Source organism: Mirounga leonina, unplaced genomic scaffold (genome assembly GCF_011800145.1).
Source record: "Mirounga leonina isolate KUSES-001 unplaced genomic scaffold, KU_Mleo_1.0 Mir_93, whole genome shotgun sequence".
Taxonomy (NCBI): Eukaryota; Metazoa; Chordata; class Mammalia; order Carnivora; family Phocidae; genus Mirounga; species Mirounga leonina.
This window is the reverse complement of record NW_023270854.1, coordinates 12,521,613-12,546,020: the sequence shown is the minus strand read 5'-3', so window position 1 is coordinate 12,546,020 and position 24,408 is coordinate 12,521,613. Positions and strand designations below refer to the sequence as shown.

The following is a 24,408-nucleotide window of genomic DNA, read 5'->3' as shown; positions in this document are numbered from 1 at the left end:
ATGGCCTCCCTTGCTGCAGCAAATGCAGAGTTTTGCTTCGATCTGTTCAGAGAGTTGGATAACAATCAAGGGAGTGAAAATGTGTTCTTTTCTTCTCTGAGCATCTTCACTGCCCTGGCCCTGGTCCGTTTGGGTGCACAAGGTGACTGTGTGTCTCAGATTGATAAGGTCAGTCTCGGTTAGCCACCACCCATGGTTTCTGCGATTAATCGGGGCAAATTGTTTCCTACAAGAGCATATTCTACTGCAATGGTCCCATGTAAATGAAAACATCTCAGTGAGTCCCTCTCTGGGTGTGAAGAAGACACACTGATTGTAGCACTTGTTTTTGGGATGAGAGACAGAAGGAATATTCTCAGAACTGCCACTTTGATTCTTTTCCTTAGTACAGTGGTTCTCAAAATGTGTTTCCTAGACCAGCAGCATCAGCATCACCTGGAGAGCTTGTTCGAAATGCAAATGCTTGGGCCCCAGCTGAGACGTACTAATTAGAAATCTGTGGGGATGGAACCCAGCAATCTGTGGTTTAATAAACTCCACGTGCGCACTAAAGCTTGGGAACCACCGCCTGAGTAGAAGTAGATGAGAAAGAAGAAGAGCAAGATACCAATGAAGTCCCACTTTAAACACAAGTGACGTGGGCACCAATGACATAATAGTGCATTCCAGATAATAGCAGCCTACCTGAATGGTTATCACATTGTCACCAACACATGTAGAAAGTACTTTTTAACTCACCCTTGTATACTACCCTGAACCAGGCTGTGCAGGGAAGTGACACAGTCACGGAACTGTAGTAGCTCAGTAGCAGGTGAGATCCCAGGTCCAGGCTGCCTGTGGAGGTCTTTGTTATCCCTTTCTGCCCCCTGGATCCCCCCATTATTTTATTCATAAATGAGAGCTAGCGGAAGATTGTCTGCATTGTAACCCTTCACAACTAAGCACTTGTTGAAGATTGTGCTGATAATTTAAGCTAGGACAATTCGTTTCTCACTCTGGATAGCTCAGTGAATATTTGTTTCTAGGGAATAACCACAGAGTCTCAGAATGCCATTTTCCCAAGAGCTGGAGTGATTCACAACCACAGAGCATTGGGCACTTTTAATGAGATGATAGCAACTAACTGCTGACAACTTCATCAGTGTCTGCCTCTGGGATGAGCCTTATGCGTATCTCACTGGCTGCTCGCGATAGCACCGAGTAGGCACTTACCCTGATCTTGTGTGTTCCCATGCCATCTTAGCTCGTAAGTGGCAGCACTACGAATCAAACTCAGGGTGATCTTCTAAATCAGGGTTTCTAAATCTTGGCCCTACTGACATTTTGAGCCAGATAGTTCTTTGTTGTGAGGGGGCTTTTCTGTGCATTGTAGAAGGTTTAGCAGCATCCCTGGCTTTTCCCCACTAGATTCCATTACTGTACCTCTGTCCAGTCATGACAATCAAAAATGTCTGCAAATATTGCCAGATACCCCCCAGGAAGCAGAATCAACCCACAGTTGAGAACTGTTTGCCTTAAAGCCACCAAACTGAAATGCAGCCCAAAGTACATTATTGCAAAGCCTCAGTTACTTTAAAGTTAGTATTTTGATAAACAAATATAAAGACTTTGGGGGAGAAAAACTTAGCAACTAATAAAAATGTATTCCTTCGTTATTATAAGTACATAATGTTTTAGAACCAAGTAAAGCAACGTGGTGTCATGGAAACAGAACACTGGTCTGGGAGTTAGGAAATCAAATCCAAATTCTGATTTAGGAAAATTAGTTCATCCATGTGGGCCTCAGTATCCTCACCTACAAACTATGGGGGTTGATTTGGTGGTATCCACTTAACAAATAGCTTAAAAGTTGTTCCTGTGGCATATGATAGACAAAGATGTGTAGGCTCCACCCTATGACAAAACCCCACGCCTTTAACACAACAGAAGACACAGTCACTTGTTATTGCATGATTTCAGGTTAGGAACATTCCCAGGCTATTGCCTGATTAATTTCCTGAGGTCTCCTTGCCCCACCAGCAGCCTGGTAGCCCCGGTCAACAACTCATGGGAGGTGGGTCACAGTGGATTCAGAGAGCCTGTCTTACTGGGGTCTGCTCTTTGTCACTGCTGGAATCAGTGCCTTTGCTGAGTTACTTTTTATACTTCTTGCTATTATAACCTATAAGAAACAGGCAAGAGGGAAAAAAATGCAACTGTAGACACAGAAACATTCATATAATTCATCTGTACAAATATTTAGTCATCTGCAATATACCTTCTGGGAATTAATTGTTAGCCTTCCCCCTCCCGTCCCCAAACTCTGTCCCAGTTAGTTTCTCCTTGCAATACCCAGCACTTGACACTCTGGGTCACGTATGTATATCTTAGAGAAATCAAGCCTCAATCAATTTAGTTGTAATTTATGGCATCATTCTGTCTCTCTCAAGCATTGCCATGGACCAGTGGTCATTCTTGTTTTTGATGTTCAGATGGTCACAGTTGGGCCAGTAGAAGTCTCTTTAAACTTGTCATTTTTAAACAATGCTTTCAGATGACTCTAAATCTTTGCTGACAACACGATGTTCTGGGCCTGTCCTGAATTTTCTTGGCTCAAGACAGGTCAGGTCACCCACTCTCAGGGAAACCCTGGTTCCTTTACTAGGTAATAGCATTGAAATCCAGAATCGGCATGTGTGAGGTTCAGTAGAGTTAAAGTGACATATCAGCTGCTTGCCATTTGAGTGAAAGCGCAGAAAAGCATATTTATTTATAAGGTCCTGTGTTCAGGTTCATATTTTTTCATTTAGCTCTAATATTACTGTACTTTCTTATTTTAATATAATAGTTTTTATTTTATTTTATTTTATTTTTGGAGGAAAAACTCAACCTTATTTATTTTTTAAGACTGAAACACTTGCGGGCGCCTGGGTGGCTCAGTTGGTTAAGCGACTGCCTTCGGCTCGGGTCATGATCCTGGAGTCCCGGGATCGAGTCCCGCATCGGGCTCCCTGCTCTGCAGGGAGTCTGCTTCTCCCTCTGACCCTCCTCCCTCTCATTCTCCCTGTCTCAAATAAATAAATAAAATCTTTAAAAAAAAAAAAAAAAAAAAGACTGAAACACTTGGACAATGTGTCACAGCCTTGAGACACCAAACATAGGCTATATTATTTCAAGTAATAAGCTGGTAAAAAGAAAATAAGGTCCTTATCAAAATGATAAGGTGCTAGAGCTAGGGCAGGAACACTGCTTGCTACAAAGGCCCCAGGCAAAAGTGGTATTTGGTAAAGGGCGGGGCGGGTTGCTCCTCTTTTGTTTTAAAGGAATCGTAGCTCCGCCCTGAGTTGCTTACTTTTTCTCCTTTGACCTTCCTGTTGCCCAGGGATTGTCTCAATAGGGCTGTGTTATTTCAGGGGGCTAAATAAGCAATACTGAGTTTAGGCTTTCATTCCATTCTGTTCGATAAAAACAGATTTTTTTTCCAAATCCAGTACTTAATAACTCTCTTAATTAAGAAGCCATCAATTCATCCTTCAATGTTCATTCCTGGATACTGGTATATAGTGCAGTCGAAGCCCCCTTTCCCTTCAAGGGAGGGTGTCACTGCAAGATTGTCCAGTGGCTCTGCAGCAGAGAGCTTCGGGGCCCATCACGGCAGCCAGGAAGGGGGAGGACTGCTTCCCACACCGAGGGGAGCATCACCTCCCGTGTATTTGCAGGGTCTCCCAGTTGGGAGATGTAATGTGTATTTCAAGAAACGCATATCCACATCTTCCTGGCCAGAAACAGATAGCCCCAAGGAAGTGTTCAAAGTTCTTATCCAAACTACGTCTCCTAACTCCACATCTTAAAAATCAGCTTCAGGCCCTTGTATATAAAACAAAACCAAGCAAAACAAAGATCTAGAAACTTCCCCCCCCCCCATTAGTGACCTCCTGGATTTTGTTTTACAGCATATGGAAAATGATTTGGTGATCCTTCTGGTAAACAGGAATTTGGCAACAGACAGAAATACCTCTGCTCATACTAATACAGTGCTTTTTAAAATGTATTTTTCTTTTCTTTGAGCTACCTACTTTTCTGTTTCCTCTCACATAGCATTTCATTGAAATAAAGTATGTATAAATTTTTATCTTAAATCATGTCTTTATATTACAGTGTTATTTAAAAGTTATATAAATTTGAATTTTCTAAAACAATTGGGTTTTACCAAAAATATTTCAAAAAATAATCATTGTAATATGTTACTTATTCTACCATGCTGTGAGAAAACTTAATAGTTTTATAATTTGGCGTGAATACACAGGTAGAAGGCCATTGAGATGCAATGATTCATAATCTTTTTTTTTTTACTTTCAATCCAAAGATCCTAAAATTTCTTACATTGTGTTGACCCATGATTTTCCTTGTTTGCCATTATCTGACTATGTTAAAAGTTGTGAACAATAAAAAGAAATTGTGATTTTCCTACATAGGGTCAGTCAGGGGATATGAGAACACAGGACTGCCGGCATTTTGGATTGTGATAAATATGCCCTTTGATATTTTATTTAATACCTATTACATTTGAATATTTACTAGTATCATTATTCATCTTTAGTCATGGTAGTTTTATTGTTGAATGTGTAGTATCTTAGAATTTTTGAAAATATAAAAATATATATGCATCACCTCAATATTTACCAGTCCAGTTTACTAAAAGCCAATTAGGAATGTCAGAAGAGACAACCAGATTATTATCACAATAGAGTAAAATTAGAAATGATCAAAGAATGATGTTAAATGTTTATGCTTGTTAAAGCTATTTCAAAAAGTTAACAAGAATGACTTCTGGGGATTCATATACTTTTTATAATATTGCCTCAGTTCCACAAGAGTTAGTTCAGAAAGGACATTAGCATTTTTGAGTCCTGACATTGTACCATGATATTTTATGTTTCTGGTACCTCCATATATTCCCAAATACCAGTCTATCCAATGCCAAGGCAAAATGAGAAAGGAGCCTGATATTTTTCATGCTCCACTGTGGCATCGAGCTCGGGGCTCAGGATGACATCCAGGGTGCCAGGCATGTTGTCTTGCAAAGACCCCACCTGTGAATTTTAAATTGACTGCTAATTTGTATATCAAGTTTGCCTTGTTGTCTTTGTCTTATCTCTTACTCCATCTCATGTTAATTATTATTTCAGATTAAGAGGATGTAGAAACTGAGGTAGGTTCCAATTCTCTGTGACCTATTAAGATTAATAATGACACTCACAGTCTTCATACGTTTTCATGTAGCTTACTGAGCTCTTCCATTTCCTCCTAGCCAAGAAGATGGTGCTATTAATTAGGGGTCTGAAGTCTTGAAGTTGAAAGCCCCCACAGACACACTGATAACAATATTGACTTAATTAGATTCCCATCCATAATTCCTTTACCCAGTGTCAGAGTGGTCCCTTACCCCTTCTCCCTACTTCTGCCTCCCACCAAGGATATGGTTCAGATATAGCTCACATGACACCCCCCCTTTTTTTTTAAGATTTTATTTATTCATTTGAGAGAAAGACAGAGAGTGCACAAGCAGGGGGAGTGGCCGGCAGAGGGAGTGGGAGAAGCAGACTCCATGCTGAGCAGGGAGTCTGACCTGGGTCTCCATCCCAGGACCCTGGGATCATAACCCAAGTTGAAGGCAGATGCTTAACCATCCGAGCTACCCAGGCGCCCCCATAGAAGACCGCTTAAAGAAAACCTACATCTTTCTACGGAAAATCTTGCCTGTCTCTGACAGTGCACATTCATTTTGCTCCAGACAGCTGCATAAATGATTATCATATGCGTAGTACCCTTTATTACTTCCTAGTACAGAAGCCATTTTGCATTTCAGATCCCATGGACATAAGGGCCTGGGGGAATTCGGATAAAGTGCAATAGAAAATTAAAGCTTGGGCAGAATAGCAATTATTAGAATAATGGGATTATGAGAGCCACACTGGAAAAGGAAAAGCCTAAAACTACTTAATTTCAAATAATCGTAGGATCTTTTTTTGTTTGTTTCAAATAATCGCAGGATCTTAAATCACATCTCTCAAGTCCCAATTTAGCTTCACATTTAGGATTTCCTAGATATTCAGTAACTACGTCTCTCTTTTATGTCTTGGTGCCTGCATAATTAGCCTTAATCTCGCCCGCCATGTGGGTAAATAAGATTTCTCATTTATTCACTCTGCCAGCTTGGGGTGCTTTCCCCAGTGAATAATCTGTGTTCTAACCAAGTCAGTGGTGGGACTGCACCGGTCATGGCTGCCCTGTGAGCTACCACACACACACAAACACAGCCACTAACAATGAAGTCTCTTCCTTCCTTCATTTCGTGGGGTCCCTTCCTGTCGAGCAGCACCTGCTAACTGATTTCCTTGCTCCCTGTTTGCAGATGCTTCACTTCAACCCAGCCTCAGGATGGGGAAACTCTTCTCAGGCTCAGGTAAAGACAACACATTTTTTTAAGGAAAGGGAGTGTGAGACTAAATTTAGAGAAATTACTATCGCACCGATGTATTTAATTATGCTTACTATCCTTTCAAAGCAAAGGAATATGTCTCACTCAGATTTCCATCTTGTGGCATCTCAAGGACAATTTTTGATAATTTCTTTGTTAATTATTAATGTACCAATATTTTACTTGTGCGTTGGCCAGATTTTGGCAAGATAGTTTGGAACTAAATGTTTTGCTTTTATCCTTTGATATTCACAGCCAACTTATATTGGTAAAATGAATTATTTAGTATACACGTGAGGCATATTCATTATCTGCTGTTAATAATTTTATTCTAAGGTTAATTATTTTAGTAAAATTTGTAATTAACTTTGATCACAGATACTATTATGAGAAAGGGCAAGAAATTGTAAATAGAGGGGGCATTGCTGTTTTTACTAGCATCATTATTTTCCAGTTCTTTCATGGTATAATATACATGTTTTATTTCATGTGTAAATAAGAGTGTGGATATATTTGCAGTCCTGTAATACATTTTTATAAATCTTTTTAATAACAGCCAGGACTTCAGTCTCAACTGAAAAGAGTTCTCTCTGATATGAACACATCGCATAGGGATTACGAACTCCACATTGCCAATGGTCTTTTTGCAGAAAAAGTGTTTGATCTTCATAGGGTAAGTGTGGCCTCCCCTGTCACAGGTTATTTCCACTCTGGACCCTAGTCTTGTTCAATCCATCATCTGCAAAAAGGCTTGTATCTTTTCTATGGGGCGATACAACGGTGATTCGTTTTTCTTATAGCTGCTAATTGTGTTGCCAGATGTCTCCAGAATTTCATCTCCCTGTTTCTAGAATACAGCTTTACTTGAGCTGAGTGATCCCCGCATTCAGGGTCCCCAGACTGAGAGGCTGCAAAGCAGAGGAGACTGTGTCCTCTGGCAGTGGTGCGGGGCTGTAATGGGGCAGGAGGAGAAGACTGCTCATTTAGGATTGTCCGTGGGCAGCAGAGGAAAAAGTCTCCCCACTTTTCCCCTAAGCTTTGTGTCTCCTGGGATCGTTGTGGATCCCCAGGGCTGAGTTCACCTTCTCTATTCTCAGCCACACCCTTTCATCTCTTCTACCAACAGTAATTTTGTGGTGAAGGCCACTTACAGAAGAGCCCCTTGTAGGGGACATAGGCAGATATGGCCAGCCACTGGCAGAGGGACAGCTCAGGCTGAACAGAAGGCGGGGGACTGGTTCCCTCGAGGTCAGCGGGCGAAGTTTTCATGTTCCTGTGCACTGTCTGTGTTCTCAGTTCATTCACCATGGCTTCCTGCTCACCCAAAGACCAGTGAGACCCAGACTGCACCTTATATGCTCCTGGGCTCAACCAGTGCTTTAGAGCCCACTGTCGCTGTGACAGCCGGACGCTGGTTGGTGCAGTGGCCATGATTTTCTGGGCATGTTTGTTCTCCCTTGTAATTCTCCACTTGTCAGACAACCATAAAGCTTTGCTTCCCTGACATCTCTGGACTAATCTCCACTTGCATCTTTGTCAGCTGTCTGTGTTCCACCCAACCATTATTGTCTCCTCTGTCACCCACACAGATTCTTTGCCCCTTCCGACACCGCGCCCAAGCCCTTTGGCAGCCTGCCAAGTATGAAGCATTAGGCCACTTTGTTTTTTTAACCTTTCCAAAAGAGTCCTACACAAGCTTTCCAGGGGCCACCTTGTATGTTCAACTCCACATTTCGTGTCTTTTCCCACACATACTGTGGACTCCCTGAGGGACTGCTAACCCTTTTAACCCGGAAGTTGATGTGTCTATCATGTTACTATTTATAGCACATTTCCATGTTCCTTTATCTGGCGCTCAGTGTATGCACCCAGCACAGGCAAGGTGAGATCTGATCACCAACATGGAAAAGAGACACTGCTATTTTTTTCCTCCCAAACATTTACAAACACAGTTAGTTATTCTAAAAACTACTTTTGATTAAAAGTGTAACTGTTGTTGACTTTCAGTTGTCAGATCAGTACAAAGATAGATCATCTCCAAATTTTCTACATTTTGTTGTGTAACAGTTTTTTACTCATATTTGAATATGGATGAGTCTATTTGAATTGATGAAGATAATAATAATGTATAACTTGTCTTTACAAAAAGTATATAGAAGACCCAGCCGCCATCTCTGATACCTTCTCTGCCCTCCTCCTGAATCTGTGCTCCATCTGTCTTGGTCAGACCTCTGTGAATGTCAGTCCATATTGCCCCAAGCTCTGCCACCATTTAGGGTGACTTCAGCGTCCCTGTGACAGCGAGCTGTGAGCTCAGCTTCCCTCCTTACAGTCTCCTGACCCTCTCTCCCTGTACCATTACAGTAACAAGGCCCAAGCCACACCCTGAAACTCATCAACGCCCAGAACTGTTCCACTCCTAAAATGTACGACTGGACTTGCCCCGTCAGGGGCCTCATCATTCCGTGCTTCTCGTTCTTTCATTATTTCAGCCCCACTCTACCTGTTCTTCAACTGCATCGAGTTATGCAATTTTTCCTTCTCTCCATCGTCTCTCAACTTATCAGCTCTCCCTTTCCCCCAGCAAAGCCCCACCCAGATGGGTCCCATGACTTCCCTCGGCAGCTGTGCTTGGGCCACTAGGCGACACTTGTGCCAAGCCTCGGCGTGTGTGGTCACCACCACGACACCACGGGCTCCGAGCCCCACAGGTGTCCTCCACGCTGTCCAGCCGTCAGCTGGGCGCTCACAGTGATTTCTCTCGTTCCTCACACCAGTTACTGAAAGCTCTTCTGCTTCTCTCAATTTCCCAGCAACCCCTTATTGCCACCATCAGTTTCAACTAGGTCTGTGCCAGGAGCTCTAGGTCTCTGCTGCCTTAGATTTGTCTAGTTGGTCCTAGAGCAGGAGAAGGGCCCAGTGCTGTGGGAGCCCGGGTGAGGACTGGAAGCCATGGGACTTAGTGGAAATGTCTCTGGGTTTTCTTCAGTGCACATCCTGCTTCCCCTGGTCATCAGAATCCCGACAGTAACAGGGCGTTAGCCTCTGCCTTTGGTGGGGTGGGTGGGTGGATGTCTGGGTCATCTGGGATAGACCGAGACCTCAGGGTGACACCCCTCTGCTCCTCAGAACTGCTGCTCTCGGCTCCTGGGGTGGCTGGCCAGGGGAGGGGCCCGCCTGCACGCCTACTGCTCTCCACCCTGCCAAGACCAAACGCTGGGACTTAGTCCTAAATTTTACACCTGTTTGTCCTGTTCACCTCAAAAATAGAATTTCCATACTTGGCACAAGCGCTTTCAACTTTCTAACTTCTCCTTTTTTAAATAAGAACTTACTTTAATACTGAAACGGAAATACATGTTGCAATATACACGGGATGAATATTTTAGTTCTGGATAGGCCATTTGATCTTCTTAGAATTAATGGAAGAATTTTCAAGTGACAAAGCAACAGTGTGTCTCTTAAAGATGAATACATTATATAAGTTCATAGAACGAATTGTGTATAGAGAAAAAAACTGCACTTGAGTTGTCTTATGTTCCAGCTTCTCTTCTATAGGTAAAAGCACATCTGCCTCAGAATAATGCCTTTTCTTACTTAAGCAATAAATTCCCATCTCCACTTGTCTTCTACTTGACAAAGAAAATAGACACCATCAGGGCGGATCCATATCCCAACTTACACCCGGCTCCCTTTCCCTTTTCCCTTCGATTTCAGAGGCAACACTTTGTTTAATGGATAATTCCTCCTTTTCTTCTTGCCACCTCACCCCCTCCCCTGCCCCCAGTTTCTTGGTGATATCTCCATCACTATTTTTCCTGAACTTCTGTCACTCTACTGTCTTCTTCTTCATCGCATATAAATGTGCTCCAGATACATACCTTCTAAATTTTTCTCTCCTTTTTTTGTAAAGTTACCCCATGATTCTCTTCCCATTTCTGTGTTTCTCACTCTGACAGTCTAAACTTGAAAAATCAAGCCTCTTCAAAGAGTGATATGTATAGGCAGAATCCACTTTTCCACCCTTTCTCACTGCTCCATCGATTGCAAACTAGCTTCTACCTTCCACGCTCTCCTGAAGCTGCTCCTACCAAGGTGACTAATGGCTTCCAGTGGACACTTTGCAGTTTGGGTCTTACCTGCCTCTTTAGTATTCAACACTACTGGGGCTCCCTGAAACTTTCTCCTCTCATGGTTTCTATGGCATTGAGTTCTTCTGGTTTTCTACCTTCTCCTTCATTTCAGTTTCCTTTGTTTATCTTTATTCCTCCATTCATCTCTGAAATACTGGTGTTCTTTAGGGTTCCGCCCTCCGGCCTCTTCCACTTTGAGCCTACTGTCTCACCCAAGGAGAGATGATCTACTTAGAAAGTTTATAGTTCCTTGATGTTGTCCTCCATACCTCCACAGCTCTCTGTAGTTGTGTGATGAGTCATTCCTCACCCTCAGTGTCATGCTCATCTCTCTGCCTGCCTACTTACTGCCAGTCCTCGGGTGGGCATCGACAGGTTCTTCAACACACCATCTCTCCTGTCCCCACACATTCTCTTTCCCCTGGGTTCTCTTTCAGTGAATGACCTACCAGGTATTTTGATCAACTTTGACATCTCCCTTTCCCGGAGCTTCATAGTCCATCAGTGAAGAAGACCTAATAGATTTTCCTTCTACTTTCAAAGAAAAGTTATTTTGAAATAATTTCAAACTCACATAGAAATTCCAAGTATTGTAGAAAGAACACTTTCCCCCTGAACCATTTGAGATGTTTTATCATATTTGGATACTCCCATGTAATCCTACAAACAATGGCATTCTTCTACATAGTGATGATACAACCATCAAGATCAGGAAGTTAACAGTGTGCATTACTTCAGCTCATCTTCAGATCCTTTTGAGTTTCACCAATCAGCCCAACATCATCCCTCATGGCAAAGGACTTAGTTCAGAATCATGCATTATATTCTGTTGACTCACTTTTAGTCTCCTTCAATTTGGAACATTTCATAGTCTGTCTTGATTTTCATGATCTTGACACTTTGATAATTATTCACAGTGTCCAGTTTTAGGCCAGTTATATTTTAGAATGCCCTTCAGTGTGGGTTTGTTTGATGTGTCTTCATGATTAGAGTCCTATTTTCTCCCAGCTTTACTGAAATATGATAGATATGTAATATAGTATAAGTTTAAGGTGTACAACATGTTGATTTGATACACTTATATATTATGCAAGGATTATCACCATAGCATTAGCTAACACTTGCACCAGATTTGAGGGAAACATCTGAGTGTTTATTTTTCATTGCATTATCCCTGTGGCACACTAGCAGGATTTTGATTTATCCCATTGCTCATCCTGCCATCTTTGGTCACGTGATTACAAGGATGTCTGCTGGGTTTCTCTGTTGTGAAGTTACTCTTCTTCCCTTTGTTGTTAAGTATTTTGTGAGGAACTGCTTTCAGGCTGTGTAAATATCTCATTCTTGATAAAACATATTTGTTTATTTATGGTAATATTGTTTATTTATAACAATATGGTGTCCTGTTTTCGCCAAAGGGTTATAATCCATCATATTATTTTCATGCTCAAATTATCGCTTCTATTGGCATCTGCATTTGTTTGACATGCCCCCCTCATTTGAGCACTTTCTTTCTGGCACCATGAGATGTTCCAATCGCATCTTCTTTTCCTGCCTCAGCCCTAGAATCAGTCATTTCTCCAGGAGCCTTGGTTCCTTTTTAGGAAAATACATGCGTATATTGAATCAATGTTCATCTTTTTACCTAAATTTGGTGAAACCCACGAGTTCCTACTGATATCTACAATTTCCATCAAACACCACAGGGTTCATTTCTTTTGTTTTGTTTTCTCTCTTTCTGTGTTTAACTCCCTTCTGCAATAGTGAGAAACCTGGCTGCCATTACTCTTACATATTTACTTGTTTGGCCAATCACCCTCTATGTAACCCATTTCCTATCACTGATGCTGTTGCCCCTCCCAGTGTGAAAACACCTTCTTCATCCCATGACAGATCTGCCCCTCCATGCTAGGCTGCTTCTCCATGAGTATACCTCTTCCCTCCACTTAGTCCCCCACACCCCATGGTGGTCTGCCCACCACAGAGATGTTCCTCTCGCTTTTTTGGGCTTTGACACCCCACAAGGATGCCTACCTCACACTAACATCTGCCTGAGGCCACCCCTCCTCAGGGATGCCTCTGGATTCTGCCTACACTTGAATTCCAGAGCTGGGCTTCCCTGACAAGGCAATATGTTCTTTGTCTCCTTCGGCCACTAATACTTTGTGTTGAATTGCTCCTCACCGTGATGGGGCTCTACCATCCAGCTCTGCCACACTGGTCCTCCCCACACTGAGATGTATACCTACCTAGATTTGCCCCTCATGATGGCTTTGAGTCTGAATTGTTCAAGAAGGAAATGGAAGGCTAGGGGGTAAGAAAGAGCTAGTTCTACCTTCTTAGTGTATCTCTAAAGTTCGTTTTGTCCTCCCCATGGCCCTGGAAACTTCCAGTGCCTCAGTTCAGGACCTCTTTATATCCCTCAGGATAAACTATACGGACATTTTAACAAGTCCCTCTATTTCCAGTCAGTTTTCTTTTCTATGCTGATTTCAGAGTCCCCTTTATGAAATGCACATTTAATTATATTACTCCCCTGTTTAAATCCTTTTAATAACACTCCCTAAAATAAAATGAAAGCTCCTTGTCAAGGGAAACAAGGCACTCATGCTCTTCCTCTGTCCTGGCTCATGTCCTCCATTTCCCCCTTTCACTACATGCTTCAGTCATCACAAATTGCTGCTGGTCTCCTGAGTGTGCAAAGATCCTCTTACTTCTCTGAGGGTACTACTACTTGGAGGGCTCGCCTTTTCTGCTCATCTTCTTCAACTTGACTTCTTTCTTTTTTTTCTTTCAAATGCAGGCCAGGTCCAGGGGCTTGAGCTTTATCTTAAGTACAAGAAGTAGCCTGGAAGCCTTCTTAATGCTTTCAGTAGGAAGGGGATGACACAAGCAAGGGAGATGAGTGAGGACACTGTTGAAGTATTTATGGTGAGAAAGCAGTGGTCAAGCCAAGGGAGTGGGCTTTAGCCGTAATCCCTGTTAGCCTCCCTTAATCCACTTCAGATAAACTTAGGTTCAAATAGTGTGCTTGCTGTGCAAATTCAGTTTTGGGTTCTCCAGCAACCCATCCAGCCATACTTCATATTTCTAGCCATACTTCCTCATCTTTGAGTGAGGAATGAGTCCTTGAGTAAGATGGCGAAAATGAAGAGACAAGTTCAAAAACAGAGTTGTTATATGCTTAGTTGATGGTGACTTGTGACTATAAAAACTGTGTATTACTTATAGAACTGTAATTATTTATATTTATAGAACTATATTGAGTGTGCTGAAAAATTATACAATGCCAAAGTGGAACGAGTTGACTTCACAAATGATGTAGAAGATACCATATATAAAATTCATAAATGGATTGAAAATGAAACACATGGTGAGTGCAACCCTATTTTTCTACAAGATTTGTGTGATATATGAATACTGAGAATGGTCAACCTTAAAGCTGGACATCTTTTGTAAGACATGCAAGGAAAAGTTCCTCCTAATCCAAAGTAATAATTGCTGCTATTGAATATTTCTCATGCACTGTTGGTGGTAAGGCAAATTGGTGCAGCCACTGTGGAAAGATAATGGAGGTTCTTCAAAAAATTAAAAACAGAATTATCAATATGATCCAGTAATTCCACTACTGGGTATTTATCCAAAGGAAATGAAAAAACACTAATTTGAAAATACATATGTACACCTGTGGTTATTACACCATTATTTACAGTGGCCAAGATGTGGAAGCAACCCATATGTCCCTCAGTAGATTAATGGATAAAGAAGATGTGATATATATCTCTATACCTAGATAGAGAGATAGATAGATAGACAGACAGACAGACAGATAGAAATATTACTCAGCCATAAAAAGGATGAGATCTTACCATTTGCAACAATGTGGATGGACCTAGAGGGTATAATGCTAAGTGAAATAAGTCAGAGAAAGACAAATATTATTTCATTCATGTGTGGAATTTAAGAAACAAAGAAAAAAGAGGCAGGCAATAAACCAATTTGTTTTTTTAAAGATTTTATTTATTTGTCAGAGAGAGAGAGAGAGAGAGCACAAGCAGGGGGAGTGGGAGAGAGGGAGAAGCAGGCTTCCCGCTGAGCAAGGAGCCCGATGCGGGGCTTGATCCCGGGACCCTGGGATCATGACCTGAGCCAAAGGCAGATGCTTAACCATCTGAGCCACCCAGGCGCCCACAAAAAACCAACTTTTAAATACAGAGAACAAACAGGTGGTTACCAGAGGGGAGGTGGGTTTGAGGATGGGTGAAAGAGGTGAAGGAGATAAAGAGTACACTTACCTTGATGAGCACCAAGTAATGTATAGAATTGTTGGATTATTATATTGTACACCTGAAACTTAATATAACACTGTATGTTAATTATACTTCAATTAAAAAAAAAACCGAATGGTGGTTACTAGGGGTTGGGGGTTTGTGTGTGAAAGGGGGTTGTTCAATGCATTTGGAGTTTCAGTTTTGTGAGACAAAATAAGTTCTGAAGACGCGATATACAACAAGGCATGTATAGTTAATACAACTAACCTGTTAAGATGGTAAATTTGGTGTTATGATTTTTAATCACATTAAAAAATGGGGAGCAAAAATTCCTCACAATCCTAGCACCTCAACAAATCACTGCTTCCTTTTCGCATTTTCTATTCTAGTCCTTGGCTTTATGCACAAAGAATAAATTGACCTAGTTATGTTCGGAGCCTACGTTCACATCTGTGTCTATATTTTTTTTTCTTCACATTCTATCTCCCACATATTTACAGACTACTTTGCAATTTTCATGACCATTTAATTCCATAGACCAAGTATGAAATAAAGAATGTAAACATATCCTTAATAGTTTTTATATTTATTATATGGCAGAATGATAATATTTGGGATATATTGGTTACATCAAATAAATTATTAGATAAAAAAAGAAAAATTGCTTTAGTATTTGTCCAAATGTGGTTCTGAATAATCTTAATAATTTGAATGCTTTATACTTTTCAGAAATCTTACCTATTACATTATCTCATTGGATTGGGAAATGATCCTATGAAACAAATATTGATTTCATTATGACCATTTCATAAATTACTATGTGGGAAATATATTTTATATCATTGCTTATTCTGAAAGATGGATTGTTTGTCTTTCATTTAAAACCCTCTTCATTTAGCAAAATAATGTATGTGGCAAAAGTGGTACCTTCCAGAAAAAGAACATTGCTTTTTTGGTGTTTTTCACACAGCTAAAAACTGAATTCCAGCAGATGTTCTGGTTGAGTTCAAAACAAATAAGGAAATGTATTCATTGCTATTTTGTTGATCAGTTGCTTCCAAACCTAGTCATTTCTTTACTTAAGGCTTGACCTGGTTTTATACTCTGAACAATATACATGTATTTGCTGAGTCTGATTCTGTCTCAAAAGTATGAAAGGTGACTTGCAAACATTCAACATACTACAACTAGTCCTGGGAATAAAAATACAGTGTCTCAGTTTTCTTTTTGTTTGTTCATTCATCATTACCTTAGTAGAGGGTTATTTTGACCATTAGCCACCACATGTTTCAAATGTACTATTCACAAACCAAGTGGAACTATGCAATTGCTTTTCCTAATAACTGAATGGAATTCTATTTAGTGTGTAGTTTTTAAGGGTATCAGATTGCTAATACCTTTTTCCATCTGGACCAATTAGTTATTTCTCTTCCTTCTTTCTTCATGCAAATATATCTTAAAATTATTCTTATTTTGATAAGCATTTGTTCTCAATGCTCATTTGGGGGGAATACCTCAGAATACTGCCAACATTCCAACAAACCCACCCAGGTCCTTTCACCCCTTCCCCATCCTCCACACACTACCAAGTCCTTTTAAAAGGACTTTTAAAAGGTACATCTGACCCATCATGGCCATGTCCCTTCTTATCTTCCAATGAATCCTGAACGATCATTTTCCATTGCCTTCAGGATAACCCAAAATTATTACCAGACATTCAAGGCTCTTCATTTTCGGCCCCTGCTCATAACCTTTCCAAGCCTACTTTCCCTATACATCAGAATGAGTTAGGGTTTCCCCAAATACACTGTGCTCTTCCAAGCTTCCATGTGTTTGGGTGAACAGCCTCTGCTATATGCAGCTTCTCTCCGCCTCCCACCTTGCCATCAGCTCAAGCAGAGGGCCAAGCCAGAGGTGGTGCCCCTCACCTGTGCTCCCACAGCACACTCAGCACGTGGCTGTGGTGCCAGTGTGAACAGCTGCTCCCCGGTGCTGGGCCGGGAGCCCAGTGATGGCATGGACTGTTCTGTCATGGTTGTGATTCAAGTATCGAGAACAGGGTTGACATCCGGCAAAAATCTTGTCCATGTGGAAGGAAGGAAGTAATTAGCCCAACAGAATGGAGTAAATTATATTTGGAGTGCTGTGGCCTCGTCGAGGCAGGAAAGGTAGTTTGGTGCTTACCAGCAAGAAGGGGCTTTGGGAATTGTCTTTCCGGGTCAGAATCCTGGTGCCCTAACTTGTTGTGTGATGTTGTACAGATTACTTCATCTCTCTGTGTTCCAGCCTCCTCAACAAGAAAGTGCCCACCTCACAGAGATTTTGTGAGGATTAAACCAAATATTCCATATAAGAGGTTCAGAGAGTACTGGACGGAGCAATCGCTCATGGGTTATTACTAATATCATTGTATTATAATTATGTCGTAAGGAAAAATATGTTCACCTTGTCTTTTTAAAAATTACATTAACAGGGCATCTGGGTGGCTCAGTTGGTTAAGCGTCCACCTCTTGATTTTGGCTCAGATTGTGATCTCGGTGGTGAGATTGAGCCCGCAACGGGGGTCCATGTTCAGTGGGGACTCTGCTTGAGATTCTCTCTGCCTCTGCCCCTCCCCCTGCTCTCTCTCCCTCTCTCTCTCAAGTAAATAAATAAATAAATCTAAAAAAATAAAAATAAAAAATTACATTAAAATTTCACGTTTTTTCTCCATTTATTTTTCAAAAGGCAAAATCAAGAGCGTCTTTCAAGCAGGTAGCATAAGCTCTTCGGCTGTGATGGTGCTGGTGAATGCTGTGTACTTCAAAGGCAAGTGGGAGTTGGCCTTCACCAAGGACGAAACTGTAAATTGCCATTTCAAATCTCCCAAGGTATGGAAATCTTTTTAAGAAGCTTTTTTTTTGCCAGGGGGCTTGGGTGACTCAGTTGGTTAAGCGTCTGCCTTTGGCTCAGGTCGTGATCTCAGGGTCAGGGTCCTGGGATTGAGCCCCACATCAGGCTCTCTGCTCAGCGGGGAGTCTGCTTCTCCCTCTTACTCTCCCTCTGTGCTCTCTCAATCAAGTGCGTAATAAAATCTTACAAAAGAAGTGGGTTTTTTTGGTCACAGTATTCCTTCGCAGAAATTATGGAATTTACATAGACAAATGATGGATTCATCATTTCTTTACTTATTTCTTCTATTGCTTACCAACACCATATGGTGAATTGTTTATAAAACAACCTATTTTCCTGATAATGCAGGTTATGGTACACTACTGGAGGTGTCCCATAAATTGATATTTCTTAGAATATATTCAAATTTGAGAAAGACAATAATGTATGAATTCATTTTAAGATATTCTAGTTGGATGCCTATAAGAAGAAAATATGACAAAAGTATGCTTTTCATTTTTTTGTGATTCTAACTGTGGGGTGTATAGTTCCAGTAATTTAATATCAATGATTTTTCCTGAGTCAAAGCAAGGATGTGTTTCCTTTTACAAAGGAAGAAATTATGTTTAGTCAAGTTATGCATTCCCAAGTGTTAGTCCTAACCAACTTTTGTAAAACATATTCTTGTGTGTGTGTGTGTGTGTGTGTGTTTTACCAATTTGTACACAATAATCTTATAGGATAGTAGAAACATCAAAGGCTTTGGAGTCAGCAGTACTGTGTTGGGGTTCTTGCCTTGCTTCAGTGCCAATCTGCATTGTCTTAGGCAAGTTAACTCAACCACCATAGACCTTCCCATCCTCACAAATGAGGCGATTCCAGTAATTGACTTCTAAAGTTTCTTTCAATCACTCAGCCTTTTGTGTTGAGACAGAGAAACTCAGGTTAAACTTTTAAACTTAGTTTTATTTATTGAAATGTTCTTTCTGCATTTTTCCACATCAGAAGTTTTAGACATAGGAGTGCTGAGAGCTGGTAGAAATCAAAGATCACTGAATGAATGATAAATATTGCTATGAATACTATAGATTTTTTTCTATCATCAGAAGTCAAATACAGACCAGTACTATCAAAATCACACAATTTAAGAATGAGGTATTATAAAAATAAAAAATCTATAGCATTCATTTTTAGTTATAATGCTATTTAATAATTATTCATTACTTACTATATAGACATTTTCAGATAAAATGCTAAGTGCAAAGCAATGTACCTAACGCTAGGTATGTTAGCTCACATAATCTTTACAACAGTCCTATGCAGGAATGGAGGCACAGGGAAGTGAAGTAAGTTGCCCAAAGTTGCACAGCTGGAAGTTTTAAACTCAGGCAGTTAATCTCAAAGTCTGTGCTTATATCCCTAAGCTATGAACCACTGCAACCACTCTTGGCAGCAAGTCAGGAAAAAGCTACAGGATCAACTGGACAAAAACTGAAGCACTATTCTTATAAAGTGAAATAATGTGGGCTAATAAATATTTTTTTGTGACTTGACTTTCAGTGTCCCGGAAAAGCAGTCGCCATGATGCATCAAGAACGGAAGTTCAATTTTTCTGTCATTAGAGACCCACCCATGCAGGTTCTTGAGCTCAAGTATCATGGTGGCATAAGCATGTTCATTATGCTGCCTGAAAATGACCCGTCCCAAGTAAGTTGCTACTGCCGCTTTCACTAGAGGAGAATTAGAAGATTTTTAGGATATTATTGGTTGTGTTTTTATGCATCAACTTTATGATTTCAGGTTATAAGAATTAGAGATTTACCCCCTTATTCATTTATTTGACAAATATTTAAGGAGTACCTACTCTGTGCCAGACACCATTATAGTTACTGAGATTGACTTACTTCAGTTTAATATAATTTTAGTTGAATAGCTATGAAATTGGAACCCTCTCAAACCTCGACCTTGGAGGGAAAATGGCACGAGTTTAGGTCTTTGCACTTGGTCATGAAAATAGTCTTTCATGTATTATTGGAATTTGGACAGACTAAGTATTTTCAGGCAGGAATGATACTGTGGGGTCTGGAGCCCCGGGCCTTTGCGCATTGAAATGTATGGTCTCATTCTGAGCTGCTGTGTCTCTGGGAAAAGCAGAGGTTAGGGACTGCCCTGTGACTGGTATGGCCGGGGCAATAGACCAGCACAGTGCAAGGGCAAAGAATGGTAGCCCTGCAAAGCCAGGGAGCATCACCATATCTCAGATCCTGATCTTTCAGGCTTGTGAATGTGGCCTCCTGAGCCTGTGACCTGAAATCCCAGAAGCCTGGATGTCAGGTCCCTCTCTGTAAATGGAATACTAGACACCATCCATTGAGCACCTACTATGTTCCAGGCTGTGTACTCTAAGCTGCATTTATGTTATCTCTGATCCATACAGCAGTCACGTGGGACAGGGAAAGGAGGCTCATGGAATTTGATCAATTTGTCTGATAGATACATACATATGTACAAATATGTGTGTGTGTACACATATCTCAGCTACCCTAAAATGTTACAACTAAAGTTTAAAATATATTTTTGTATTTTGATTAGTAAAATAATGACTGTTGCTTATGAAATAACTGGAAGGTAAAAAGAATATAAAGAAATACTCCTCCTACCTAGAGGCATTACTTCTATCCATCCTTTTTCTATGATTTGGAAACATGATTTTAGAACTTTGGAAATATAATTTCTAAATGGACAAAATCACTGAATCATTATAATGATTTTTATTTTTCATTTTAATTACCTTTTTTCACATGAACAGCAAGAGGAATGTCATGAAGTTGCTATTGTTAAACCTAAAGTGACAATATAAAATATTGACACTCATATTAAACCAATCATTCACTTGATAATCTTTATCACAATTAGATTTTAGCATGCATCAATTATTTTAACTTCAAATAATCTACAATAACAGAGAAAAGTAGCCCATATAAAATAAACAGCAGATAACTCAAAAGATAGATTTGTTGTTTTTTTTTTAAAGATTTTTATTTATTTATTTGACACAGAGAGAGAGACAGTGAGAGAGGGAATACAAGTAGGGGGAGTGAGAGAGAGAGAAGCAGGCTTCCCGTGGAGCAGGGAGCCCGATGTGGGGCTCGATCCCAGGACCCTGGGATCACAACCTGAGCCGTAGGCAGATGCTTAACGACTGAGCCACCCAGGCGCCCCAAAGATAGATTTGTTTTTATACTTATTGTCTAAATTTTTCTTTTCTGTAATAGATCTTCCTAATAGTGTTTGGATCAGATGAGTATAAATGTATATTCCTACATTATCCTACAGACCTACATAATCCTATGAAACTAAATAATGGGGAAGTTGGCTTTATAGTGAGTTAAATGAGGAAAAAATTCTAATTCAGAATGAGAAGTTATTATAGATTAACCATAAACTGGATAATTTACACACATAAAATTTAAATTAGACAAAATTTGATTATACAAATTTAGGTCCTTGATAAGGATAGCTGTGAAAAGCTATCTTTAGGATTCCAGTGAGACTGAATTTGTGAACAAATACCTACATATAAGATTTGTAAACAATCTGCATGAAAAATCTTCCCCGTATAAGTCTGGATTGTCTCTGATCAATTCTCAGTATTCAGGAATTGGTGAGTTCCATTGTGAATCATTGGGGACAGCAGTGATGCTGGAGAGAGAGCTGTGGGTACCTAGCTATGTAACTGATGTGCCCAGCTATGCAGTTTGGCACATTTCCTACAATGTCTTGAGTTTCAGTTGTTGCATGTGTTGAGTAGGAGGGTATATTTGGATGCAAGCCCCCCAGATGGTGTAGGTGACTGTGCTAGAAGGTACTAATCACCTAAACTCTGGAGGCTAGAGCTCTGGGCTCCTTGCCTTGGGCCCCCTGAGGTTCCATTGGTTATTCTAGCAAGCTATGCAAACATTACCATTTTCTATGTCTTCCATGATGGGAAATGGTCAAGAAATGCTGACTTAAATGACCACTGAGCTCCTTTCTCCTTCTCATGTTCTCTGCTACCCTAATTCCTTCACCTGCCCATTTTTCCACTTTGGCTGTATTTATTCATATGCGGGAAGAGAACAGAAATGCCTTGAAATACAGGTAAGTCACACCTTGTCATAGCAGAGCAAATTAACCATGCTTTGTTAAAGAGTGCTTGAACTATTTGTGTTAGTAACTTCCCATTTTCAGACTCCCCTGGACCCATTGACATACTTACAGTCAAATATCCAGGAGAGGATAATTATGAAAAACCATCTATCTTTATAGTTGGTGTTTTATCTGTCTCTTAAGCATATTGAATTGCCTTTTCAATATTCCTACAGATTGAAAAGAGAATGACCTTTCAGAATCTAATGGAGTGGACCAATCCAAGAAAAATGAGCTCTCAGTATGTTGAGGTGTTTCTTCCTCAGTTCAAGATAGAGAAGAATTATGAAATCAAACACCACTTAAAAGCCCTAGGGCTGAAAGACATCTTTGATGAAACCAGAGCTGATCTCTCTGGTATAGCTCCAGGAGGCCGTTTATATGTGTCCAAAATGATGCACAAGTCCTATATAGAGGTCACCGAGGAGGGCACAGAGGCCACTGCTGCCACAGGAATTAAGATCGTCGAAAAGCAGCTTCCCAAGTCCAGGGTGTTCAGAGCTGATCACCCCTTTCTCTTCTTCATCAGGAAGGATGACATCATCTTGTTTAGTGGCAAAGTGTCTTGCCCTTGAAAATCCGGTTGGTTTCTACAGTAGTCCGTACCACATCAAGGAACCACCACAAGAGAATAGATCTGAGCATAATCAAAGCACATTGTGTTTCCTTTGTGTTTACTTCCTTCTAATATTGGTCGGCAGATGATTTTGGAGACTTGACCTTTTGCAGACACCTGGTTGAGTGTCCTCACCCTGCTTTGGCCTTTCTACTACCGTGTGCCTTACCTATTTCTAAGTTCATTACCTTTCTGACCCAACTCAACTCATTCGCATCATCCACCCTCCCCTCCCCCACATCCCCATAGCCCCTTGCACCCGGAGCTGGGCATCACGTCTGGGAACTGCTGGTAATGACAATGTAGAAGCAGCCCTAGGGTTTTGTCTGAAACTCTCTAGTTATCCCAGTTATTCCAGTTTCATTGAAATGAGCTTGGAAGGAAGCCTAGCTACTGAATGTAGGTGTGAAGGATAACCTTTCCCTGCTGACCTAGGAAGACACTAGAGAGTTTCCTTTCACACATCTGATTTGAAATCAGTGTCGAATTTAGATGACAAAAAAATATAGATTTGGGATTGGGAGACAACTAAAATACTTCATTAATAATTTCAAGTTCATGTCTTTCAGGCTTTCCTTGATAGAGATTTTTTTTTTCCTTGATAGAGACTTAACATGTACATAGTTTTCAAACATTATGTATCTTTGAACTATTGCCATTTGTTATTTACAGTATATGTTTCACATGCTGTATAGTTTATTCTCTATTTATGAAAAATAAATAAATACAACATGACTGTACAGTGTGATCGTTCTCCTCTGACCAACTGTGAGACTACCAGCAGTTTCTTTATTTGCTAGGCCAAGCAAATTAGCAATGAATAGAAAGAATGCTTTTTAAATATAAATCTGATTTGGTTCAATGTTGCTAATTTATTACACATGAAAGTTACTTTTCCAGATGCATAGGCTGATAAGGTAATTTTAAATAATTTTAAATACTAAGATTTACATTAACAAAACAGATAAAAAATAAATTGAGAATCAATAGACCAAGCTGAACTCACTTAGGATTTTATAAACAGCCTATTGAATTGTGTTTTTATCACAAAAGACTTTCACCTGAATAGGAACTAAATTAATCTGGAGTAGTCTATAGCATGGCACTGTGCCGCATAATACTAGACCTGGCAGCTATTTGATTTTCAACAGATGTGGAATTCATGAATATGGCATGAATGAGTTAATGTGACATGATTTGAGAGATGTAGAAAAGCTTCTGACCAAAATAATTTAATTGCTAACCTGCCATACCTGAAATAACTATTATGTCTTTCAGAGACCTTTGTTGGGGCGGCGGGGGTGGGGGGAGTGAAATTAACCGGTATGCAGTGGTATGTCTCTCTCTCTCTCTCTATATATATATATTTTTAAAGAACTTATTTTTCTGATTAACTCCATTCCCACCTATTGCCATTCAAAAATGACATACTTCTAGACTCTGTCCTTAGGTGGTAAAGATACAAGAAGGAGGTACAGGAGCATGCATTCTGATGGCCGCCATGCTGTTCAGAAGCATGGACACTCTTGTCTGCTGGTAGGGTTTTCTGGGCAGCCATGGTGGGACTCACAGCTCCTGAGGTTTGAAGCAAGCATCCAAGAGAGTGAGAGTCAGGTCTGTGAGGAAATCATATGGAAAAACTGGTGTGAGCTTTCCCTACAACTCGGTTGGTCTGCCCATCTATATGTCCACCTCATGGTTAAGGGCCCCAGCTCATGCAGAGAAGGGCTACCTTGTCCAGTCATGATCTAGGCTTCATTTGGTGTCACTTCCACAAACCCGAAACAGCTTCGGAAACTGTGGCAATTGTGGAAGCATGATGTTTCCTGTGAACGTCGTCAATACACCTCGGGTTCAGTGACAGCAAAA

At 40.5% G+C, this 24,408-nt stretch overlaps 1 protein-coding gene across 2 annotated transcripts; it reads left to right on the top strand.

Annotated features, from left to right (window-relative positions):
• Window positions 1-22,847, top strand: SERPINB7 (serpin family B member 7). Of its 2 annotated transcripts, XM_034995804.1 has the most exons (7): window positions 1-168; window positions 6,395-6,445; window positions 7,017-7,133; window positions 13,849-13,966; window positions 17,592-17,734; window positions 19,296-19,442; window positions 22,100-22,847. In XM_034995804.1, exons 1-7 carry the CDS (start codon window positions 1-3, stop codon window positions 22,496-22,498), a joined length of 1,143 nt encoding a protein of 380 aa, XP_034851695.1. In that variant the 3' UTR covers window positions 22,499-22,847. The 2 variants fall into 2 exon arrangements, with proteins under 2 accessions (XP_034851695.1, XP_034851696.1); XM_034995805.1 differs by lacking the exon at window positions 6,395-6,445.
• The last annotated feature ends 1,561 nt before the right edge of the window (window positions 22,848-24,408 follow it).